Source organism: Talpa occidentalis, unplaced genomic scaffold (assembly GCF_014898055.3).
Source record: "Talpa occidentalis isolate TD23 unplaced genomic scaffold, MPIMG_talOcc4v2.1 talOcc4.7, whole genome shotgun sequence".
NCBI lineage: Eukaryota > Metazoa > Chordata > Mammalia > Eulipotyphla > Talpidae > Talpa > Talpa occidentalis.
Window position 1 is genome coordinate 2,115,785 of NW_023605083.1, and position 9,380 is coordinate 2,125,164.

General features: G+C 64.6%; 1 protein-coding gene across 1 annotated transcript; it reads right to left on the reverse strand.

The window, feature by feature from the left end:
• Positions 1-209: 209 nt before the first annotated feature.
• On the reverse strand, positions 210-6,636 carry CEL (carboxyl ester lipase). Its single transcript, XM_037492984.1, has 11 exons — positions 6,571-6,636; positions 4,744-4,894; positions 4,536-4,658; positions 4,134-4,331; positions 3,552-3,682; positions 3,300-3,407; positions 3,082-3,199; positions 2,204-2,390; positions 1,848-2,051; positions 873-1,070; positions 210-592 (listed from the first exon to the last, which is right to left on the reverse strand). The coding sequence occupies exons 1-11, from the start codon at positions 6,634-6,636 to the stop codon at positions 277-279; spliced, it is 1,800 nt and encodes a 599-aa protein (XP_037348881.1). The 3' UTR covers positions 210-276.
• Positions 6,637-9,380: the final 2,744 nt, after the last annotated feature.

Consider the following 9,380-nt stretch of genomic DNA (forward strand, 5'->3'; position numbering starts at 1 on the left):
ATAGCTTATGCTTTACCCCAGCTTTTAAAAACAACAATTTCCCGACCCCGGACAGTAGCTGCCTTTCCACAGTTTGGAGGAAAAGCGTCATTTTCTGCTGCTCTTAGGGGGTATTCTTTTGACCCCTCATTGGGAACTTGTGGGTTTGCATCGCACTTGTGGGGGCGGGGGTTGCAAACTGACCAAAGTGGGGCAAAGAAAGCTGCCACATGGAGAGAGATGAGGCTTTATTTAGGGGCGCCCAGGAGGGGAGGGGGCCCTCTGGGGCCAAGGGCATTAGAAGCCGATGACTACGGGCATGTGAGCCCCCTCAATGTCCTCGGAGGGAGGTGCGGGGGGCCCCTCAGTGTCCTCGGAGGGGGGCACGGGGTCCACGTTGGAGTCCTCAGAGGGGGGCACGGGGGTGGTTTCCTGGCCGTTCACGGTGGGCAGCGCATGGTAGGTCAGCGTCCAGTAGTGCAGGAACTCGGACCTCAGGTGCTGCTTCATGGAGTTGGCGTCAATCTTGTTGTTGATCTCCAGGTAGTCGCCGTTCTCCACGGTGTAGGGTTTCCAGTGGGTGGGCACAACCGCCCCACCCATGTTGGGGTCCCTGTGGGTGAGAAAAGGCTGGGTGGGGGCTCGTCAGAGACTGGAGGCCCTGGCCCAGCTCTGCCCGGCTTGCTTGGGCAACCCTGGGCGCTGGCCCCAACAGCCGGGTCACCTCCCTGTATCCTGGGGCCTGGCCGGGCACCCACAAGTCCAGAGCTCAGTTCCATCTACACACAGACCGGGACCTCAAGGCTCAGGGAGGTGAAGTGTGAGAGAGCAGGGGCCAGAAGCCAGGTCTGCCGGGCCCGGTGGCAGGAGGCTCAACCTCACCCCTGACTTACCCGCTTCTGGCAAAGTTGGTCCAGTAGGCGATCATGGCCTTGGAAACAGTCCTGTCTTGGGGCCGGTAGCCCAAGGGGGTGGAAAAGGGCTTCCCAAAGACGTACTGGAGGTCATCCGCGTGGTCGGCCCCGACCCACTTGGGGTAGATGGGCATCCGAGAGGGCTGGGAGAACAGGTAGGAGTAGGTCTTGGCACTCCTGAGAAGAGGAGGGAGACCACCCAGATCAGCAGGGCACTGACGCGCCGGCCCGAGCCTGACCCTGCAGGGAGGTCACCGGGGCCGTGGTCTGGGGAATTCCCACCAGATGCAAGAGGAACCGGAATTCTCGTGCCGTGGAAGGAAAATTGGGAAGCTTCGAGGGCCCGGCTGCTTCCCCGCCACCAAAGCCTGGCGGCCACTTCCTCCTGATTCGGTCAAGAGTGGTTTTCTCTCTCCACGGGTCTTTCTGTCCTTCGTTTAATTGGACAAGACTCCACCTGCGGATGTTTCCCCTTTTGCCTTGACCGATGGGAAGCTCGGAGCGCGCTGTGTCGTGCAGCTGTCGCCCAGCTCTCGCGCCGCTCTGGCCGGCGGCCCTCCGGACGGGGCCCGAGCTTCCAGGTTCCTGTTGCCCGCCTATGTTTTGTGCATTCCCAGCTGATTTTTGTTTTCACTGGCCATGATTACACGAGGTCTTTAATGAGGCCGCAGGCCTCTGTTATTAAGTTGGCAAAGTGGAAACCCCAGGAGTGTTGGGGCACCATCCCGCATCTGCCCTTCCAGCATGCGGGCCGGAGGGAAGGAGACTCAAGTGCTTTCAAGTAAGGGAGAGAGTGCCGGGCTGGGCAAAGGATTGGGGGGGGGGGTTCACCCCTCCCTGAGGCTGAGCAGGGACGAGGAGCCCTCCCTAGCGTCCTCGAAGAGGACGATGCAGGCTTCGGGCGTGGGCGGGGCCCCGCTGCCTGCCCAGAGAGCCTCCCCGCCCCCCTCTCACTTGGCGTTGGCTTTGTGCTGGGCCAGGGCGATCTTGGTGGGAATCAGGAAGAGGATGTCCGTCTCCAGGTTCACCATGGTCTTCTTCTTGGTCTCCTGGGACGAGTCTTGGGCCCAGGACTCGGTGTACAAATCAAAGGTGGCATTGGCGCCCCTGAGCCCCTTGATGAAGGTGAAATCACTGACCAGCTTGTAGAAGTACTCGCTGCAAGGACCAAGCCTCCGTCACCCGCCAGCCAGGGCCAGCGGGAGGGGGCTGACGCCCACCCTGCGGAAGCCACCCACGGCCCTCCGGCAGGGGCACCTTCCCCGCGCAGCTGGCCCTCCCCCCAGCACCGCCCCGCCGCGCCCCCTTACTCCGAGAGGGGCACTTTGTTGTTGTTGATGGCTGTGTTGTCCAAGTTGGCAAAAAAGTGGCCGTCCATGTCGTTGGTGCCCACCAGGTAGTCGATGTCGGCCGCGTTGGCGAACAGGTTGATGGGGTCGTCGGGGATGAAGTCTCCGTCCACGACGGGCAGGAAGCCGAGGTAGTAAACGATGGGGTCTGCGTGGAGGACCACAGGGTTCTCAAACCTTCCAGAACTCACCTGCCTGCCCCTTGGCTGCCAGGTCTCGGGGTGACTCCACCCCGACAAGGCCCAGGGGACAACCCTGCCCTCTCTGGCCTACACCAGGGCTCCTGGGCCTGGGACCTCGGCTTTGGGCAGGGTGATTCTGCGGCGGCGGCCTGTCCAGGGGTGTGTGGGGCAGCCCTGGCCTCGTCTGCTGCTTTGATTTTGGGGCCAGGTTTGTTCTGGCTGTTTCACCTTGCATTTCTGGGGTTCGGCAAAGATGCACATGAGGCGCCCCTGTTGTCCTTGACCAGAGGAGCAAGAGTGGATTGTGGCCTCTGGGCCCAGCCTTCCTGGGGGTCAGGGTCCCCGGGCAGGAAGGGCCAGTGGCCACGCAGGGGTTTAGAGAACGCTGGGTGAATGGGCGAGGGAAGAATGCGTGACTGGCTTGCACAAAGCCTCTTGGTATCCCCAAATCTCTCTAAAATTGTGTGTGTCCCTGGGGGTGGGGCCCAGACGTCCATCAGCTTCTCAAAGGCGTGAGGCCCCCTGAGGCCAGGAGAGGACGGCCCTCCTGCCCCCTGTGCACCCCTGAGGGTTCAGGCGGGTGCCCTGGGCCTCAGACCCCCTCCTCCCTTCTCCTGACAGTGGCCCTGCACCCCCCACCCCGGAGCCCCTACTCACACTCCATGCCCCGCAAGGGCAACTTATAGGCCATGGTCACAGCGCGGGGGTCCGTGACCTTCAGACACTTGGCCATCCTGGCGGTGTCGTCCACCGGGCAGCCCACCTTCTCGGCGATCTGGGGGAAGGGCAGGTGGGTGGGCCGGAGCTCGGTGAGCGGGGGGTGGGGCCAGGGCAGGGAGTGGAAAGGAAGACGGTCCCCCCATTCCCCCCCATACCTTTTTGGCCCAGGTGAGGGGCTCCTTCTGGATGGCCCAGGGAGTCAGTGCCACACCGCTCTGGCTGATGGCCCTCCGGATGAGGCCCTTGTTGTGGGGAGAGAGGGTCTGCAACGCAGAGGGGTCCCGTCACCCACGGCCCAGCCTGGCTCAGCAGGCACCCCCGCAGGTCTGCTCTGCCCTGCCCCTCCAGCCTCCAGCGCCTCCTCCTGAGCCCTTCGGGGCAGGTCTTTCCCGCCAGCAGCCCCAAACCTGCAGGGAGACACTGGCAGCTCCAGCTGATTCCCCAAAGATGGTGATGTTATTGGGGTCCCCTCCGAAGGCTGCGATATTCCTCTTCACCCAAGCGATGGCCATGTGCTGGTCCCAGAGCCCGTAGTTACCTGGGTGGGGCGTCGTCAGCACCCTGGGCTGCTGCCAGGGCGGGCCCGGGGGGTTGCATCCAAGTAGGACATGAGGAGCCACCCCAGGGGCTCCCGGGGGACCTCGGGGTGGTGAATAGTGGGTCCTCAGGAGGCGGGTGGGGTGGGGTGCTTGTGGGCCGTGGACCTGGGCCTGGGGATCTTTCTGCCACGGCCACTCTTGTCTGTCTGCCCCTCAGTGCCCACCTCCACCCCTCGTTTCTGTCTCTCTCTGCTCCCCGCCCCGGCCCCCGGGCTCCCCGGTCGCCGTCTGTCTCTCTGCGGCTGGCAGCCTCTTTCCTCCTGCGTCTTACAGTCCATCTCCGTGGCCTGCCTCTGCCAGTGGGATTCTGAACCCTCTGGGGGCCGTCGGGGGGCTTGGGGATGAGGGTCGTCCTGGCCTCGGGCTCACGCCCACCCAGGCCGCACAGACCTGGCAGGTTGGCGTCTCCGGTGCTCAGGAAGCCCAGGGGGCCGACGCGGTAGTTTAAGGTGACCACGATGACATTGCCCCGCGTGGCCAGCTCCTCCCCGTCGTACAGGTAGTTTTTGAGGAAGTTGGGCCCATGGCCGGACCCGATGAGGAAGGCTCCCCCGAAGATCCAGATCATAACGGGCAGGTTCCGGGAGACTGAGGAGGAGGGAGCAGCGGGTGACCCCCGACACCCTCCCTCCAGGAGTGCCTGGCCCCTGGCTGGGGAGCGACTCTGAGCACCCCTCCCCTGCCGGTGTCAGGGGGCTTGGGCTGCGGAGCCCCAGAACAGCCATGGGGCAGGGCCTGGGCCCTGATCGCTGGGAGCTTCCCGCAAGGGCCTGGGGTTGGGGGGAGTCAGACCTTCCTTCTTGCCCTGGGGGACCCAGATGTTGAGGTAGAGGCAGTCCTCGTCCCCGTACGAGCTGTCCTGGGTGATGGTGGCCTGCACGCATCGCTTCTTGAAGTCCTTGGCCTGCAGGGTCCCTGCAGGTGGCCAGAGGCAGTTGTAGGCGGGCGGCCAGCAGGCCCGCTCCGTCTGGGGCCCTGCCCAGCACCTGCCCACGCCCACCTTGCCAGCCGGGGTGTCGCTCGGGCTTTTCCAGGGGCTTAGGGGGAGCGGCGTAGGGGATGCCCTTGAACACATCGACGTAGTCGCCAAAGAGACCGAGCTTCTTGTTGACACCTTCCACGAAGCCTCCTTCGGTGTAGACGGCGCCCAGCTGGGTGGGGAACAGGGCTTGGGTTGGACAGGGGAGGGGCAGGGGTGCTCCAGAGACTGTCTCAAGGAGGGCCGGTCCTTGTACCTGTCCACACTGTGGGGGGAGCCAGAATATTGTCCCCCCATCCCCTGGGGAGCCCTGCTCTTCGGATCTCACCCCAGAAGGCTTCCTGAAGGCTGGGAGAGGCGGGTGGACATTCGCCACCGTGATGGCCACCGCTTTCTCATGCGGACCAGAGCGGCAGTGGGCAGTGTCCCCCCAGGGCCTGTGTGCTGCCCGGCGCCCCGGCGCACTGACTCCCCTGTCCATCCCTGGCTCCCTGAGCACGGCCCAGCCTCCCCCCTCGACCCCACGCTCAAGCCGCCCCGCAGTCCGTCAGACCCGGAGCCCCCACCCCGGCCGGCAGAGCCATCTGTGCCTCCCGCTCCCTTGGGCAGTGAGCTGCGCCCGGGGCTGCCCCCTTGGCCCCCAGGGAGACTCCTGAAGGCTGATGGTCACCCACCGCCCCCCCGGAGGCTCTCCTGCTTGGAGTTGCCAGCTGGGAAGCGGCCGCCTGACCTCCAAGCCCAGCTCCTGTCCCTCCCCCCTCCCTCCTTCACTCCCACCCTGCAAGACTCGCCGGCCCCCCCCCCCGGGGCCAGATGGGCCGCCCACCTCATCACCACCCCCGGGCCTGAGAGGGCCCTAAGCTAATAGGGCCCCAGAGCTCCCCCCACCTCCACCATCCAAGCATCCTTGTTCCAGGCCTCCAGGCGTATTCCTGACCAGTCCCTGCTGCTGGGAGAGGGCCAGGGCCAGGCCAGTGCCTGGGGGACAGGGAAGTCACCTCTCAGAAGAGTCTGTGTGTGATTGAAATTGGCCTGAGGTCCTGAGGTGGCCTCAGAACCTGCCTGCGCCTCCAGGGCCATGGGGCACCTGGGGTGAGGGTCCCTGGGCGAGGGACAGGCTGAGGGCTGGAGACTGGCAGTTGGGAGAGCCGTCGCGGGCCTGGGGGCGCCTATTGGAGCCCTGCAGGTGCAGGAACGGCTGGCAACCCCCCTCTGTGTGTGGCTTTCCTGCCGGTCCCTCCCTCCTGCGGGGGCTGCCAAGCAGGGCTGGCCGGGAGGGGAGCAGCACTGGATGAGGGGGGCGCATCTCCGGAGATGGGGCACATCGGCAGCCACCCCACCTGGACCCGATTCAGATTCCTGTTCAGCTACCGCCGACTGTGAGGTGGGGGGGCAAACCACTCAGGGGCTCTGCACCCCTGTCTCCCCTTCCATCAAAGGGGACACTTCCATCTGTGGGGAGAGGAGGGGCAGCCAGGCACTGCGGGCAGGCCGCCGGCTCGGAGCTGCGACTCCAGGGTGCTGGTGACACCTGCAGTGCAGATGAGCACGGCTTTTCGCTGAGTGTGAGTGCGCCCCGAATTCTTCCTGGCAGCTGCTTGCACTGAAAGTCACCCCTGGTTCCTATGAGACGCCAGAGCCCTGGGTGCCCGGTCACCCCATGAGTGCAGGACCCAAAGCTCAGAGCGGGGCCCAGAGGCGCTGTCCTGGCGCGGCTGGAGGCTCCTTCTTGGCTGTTTTTCCTGCTCGGTCCGTCTGTCCATCTGCCCTCCTTTGCACCCCGGCTCCCCAGTTTCCCGGTTGCCCGAGCAGGAGAGGCCTGGCCCCGTCTGCCGGCCTCTCGCTCACCTTTGCGGCGCTCACTGCGGCCAGGCAGCAGGCCAGGCCTGCGACGAACAGCCCCAGGCGCCCCATGGTGCACTCCTGCCTCTGGGCGGCCCTTCCGCTGGCCAGGGCTATTTATGGAGCCCGGCGGCCAGCGCTGTGCAGAGGGCCCCTTCCTCCTCCTCCTCCTCTGGCTCTGCCCTCCAGGCTGTACCTGGGGCTGTACCTATGCCAGGGCCGTACTTGGGGCTAGGAGGCAGCTGCTTTCCCCAGCCGGGCTCAGCCTGGGCCAAGGTCGCATGCGGGCGGGTGTGCACACACGCACTCACAGGAACTGGCCGTCTTTCCCAAGGCTGCAGGGCTGTCGGTGCACCTGTGCAGGTGGCTGCCCACCTGGGAGCCGAGGCAGGTGGCGCCGGCAGGCTGCAGGGCGGGGGTGGTAGCCCTGTGCCCCGGGCCCGGGGGTGTGGTTCAGGCACTGACTGGAGCTCGTTCCCCCTAAGAGCATGGGGGTGCTTCGCCTCTGAGCCCTGCTGGCCCCTAAGTTCAGCAGGGGGCCCCTGGGGGCCAGGGCCAGTGACTTCGGGGACGGAGACAGCTGGGGCTACGGGTCAGCCTGTGTGGCTCACCTGCTTGCCGAGGGCCTGGGGTGCGGCCTGAGTGACTGCGGGGCCCCAGAGCACTAGCACCAGGTGACCCTGCCCTTGGGTGTGGGGAGACCCCCACGAGCGTCGGGGCCAGAGGCCCGGAGGCAGGGAGGGGCAGGAGAGCGGGCTCAGCAAGGGCCCTGGGCTTCCTCAGCCGGCGCCCGGGTGGACACAGAGGCCAGGTCACAGGAACGTGTGACTGCGCGTGACTTTGGTGACCAGAAAAAGTGGTGACAAGTGAAAGGCCACCGGGCTGGGCCTCCCGGAGGACACACGGGCTCCACGGCAGAGTCCTCTCAATGACGGGGACACACGCAGGGGGCAGCCCGGGCGCTCCGGGCCAACAGCCCCTCTGGGGAGCCCTTCCGGTGTCTGGGGCCCTGCTTGCAAGGCAGGCCAGGGCCCTCCCTGCAGGCATGAGGCAGAGCAGCTGGGGGGAGGGCGGCTGGTGGCCCATGTGGGAGGGAGCAGCCAGGCCGGGGCAAATGTGCCCTCAGCTGGGGGAGCTTGAGGACGGGGGTGCAAAGGGTTTGACGGGTGCTGCCGGGGACAAGGAAGTGCATCTGCTAACACACGCCTCTTGCCTGGCTCTGCCGATTCCGGGAAGCTGTTCTCCAGGAAGTCATTCTGACTGTGGGGGGCCCGTGTGCGCGAGGATGTTGGCTGAAGTGTTGTTTATGGCAGCCGTGAGGAACGGGAGGGGAGGGGGCTGCCGTGCAGCAGTGAGGCCCTGCACACAGTAGGGCGGCAGTAAGCACCATTCCCAGAGAACAGCCAGCAGGGCTGTGTGACCAGGGGCAAGCTGCCAGCTGCACCCCCTGCCTGTGGGCCCTGCTCTAGGGCGCTGACTTCTAGGGGTGTTCTTCTCAACCCGGAAAGACACGCCCCGTGTGTGAGGGCTCGGAGGGTCTCTCCTCCCCGCTCTGCGCAGGTCCTCTGAACTCCCTCCGTGAGGTGTCTCTGCGTCGTGCAGCTGTGCAGGGTGGCTGGCCTTGTTGGGAAATGTGGGGTGTCCCCAAATGTCCTCTAATGCCTCCAGCCCGTTGCTCCTGCCCCCCCACCACCTTCAGCCCGCCCTCCCGTCCCACCCCTGGCTCTGTCCCCGCGAGCCCTCCGCTCCGCACCCCTCTGTCCACCTACCAGAGCTCTCCCTTCCCGCTGGCCCAGCCACTGGACCTTTGCGGGCCCCTTGACTTCCTTCCAGGGCTCTGCAGGGACACGGGGACCTCGGAAAGCAGCCCCTGATGCTGAGAGGAGAAAAAGGCCCAGAACCTGAGGCTTTGCTGATGTCTGGGCAGCTTCAAGGCATCTCGACCACTCGCCTGAAATGCAGTCTTTAAGATTAGGGATCAGGGCAAAGGAAGTTCTAGAAACCTCAAGTGTAGCTACACAGGCAGCCTTCTCTGGTGCCGGCTTCCAGAAACAATTCAGATAAAAACACAAGTGGAGACCAACCGGCGGCCGCGTGTCAGGATCTCACCGGCGCGTGGGGGCAAGTTCAGAACGAAGCGACGTCTGCTCGTGTCCGTGTTCCCGCAGCCTTGCACGCGTCCGTGCGTGCGTGCGTGCTACGCGTGCATGCGTGGTCTTTGTCTACTCCTTACGGTGTTGCCAGATTACTTTTCAAAACCCCTCAGAGGAATTCTGTTCAAACTGGGTCTCGAGAGAAACGAGCACTCCCGTGAACGAGGCCCTCCTCGAGCGCCCGGACAGCCGGAGCCCAGGGCTGTTCCAGGTCACGTGACTTGGGGAACTCTGTGATAAATCAACTGGCTCAATAGTATTGGGACAGCTGTGTCTCGGGCGCTATCGCATAGAACGCGAGCATGTGTTTCTCTTCCACTTGAGTTTACTAATCAAATAAGGTTAAAATGTTCACGGGCGATGATGGGAGATAACAGGCATTTTTCTCATCCACGTATTTATCTTCTAATGGAGGTGACACTGGCGTGCAGTGCTGGGTATGGGCCAGGGAACAGGTCCCCCCTCCTCAGATGGCCATCGCCCCCACCAGAGAACCCACATCCCTTCACCAGGGACCACGGGCCCCTCCCCCGCTACCCCCCAAGAGCTCTGAGGTTTCCAGGCTGTTTTGGTTTGGCCTGGCCTGTCCCGTTGTTCCTCCGGATCCCGCGTCGGCACGCCGCCTTCCGGTACTTGTCATTCTACCTTCCGGTTCCGCCCCTG

Coding starts and splice junctions, on each gene's coding strand:
- CEL (XM_037492984.1), bottom strand. CDS start 6,636: ATGGGGCGCCTGGGGCTGTTCGTCGCAGGCCTGGCCTGCTGCCTGGCC. Junction 4,332..4,535: donor CCCCCAGGGCAAGAAGGAAG/GTCTGACTCCCC, acceptor CCTCCTCCTCAG/TCTCCCGGAACCTGCCCGTT. Junction 593..872: donor ACCAACTTTGCCAGAAGCGG/GTAAGTCAGGGG, acceptor TCTCACCCACAG/GGACCCCAACATGGGTGGGG.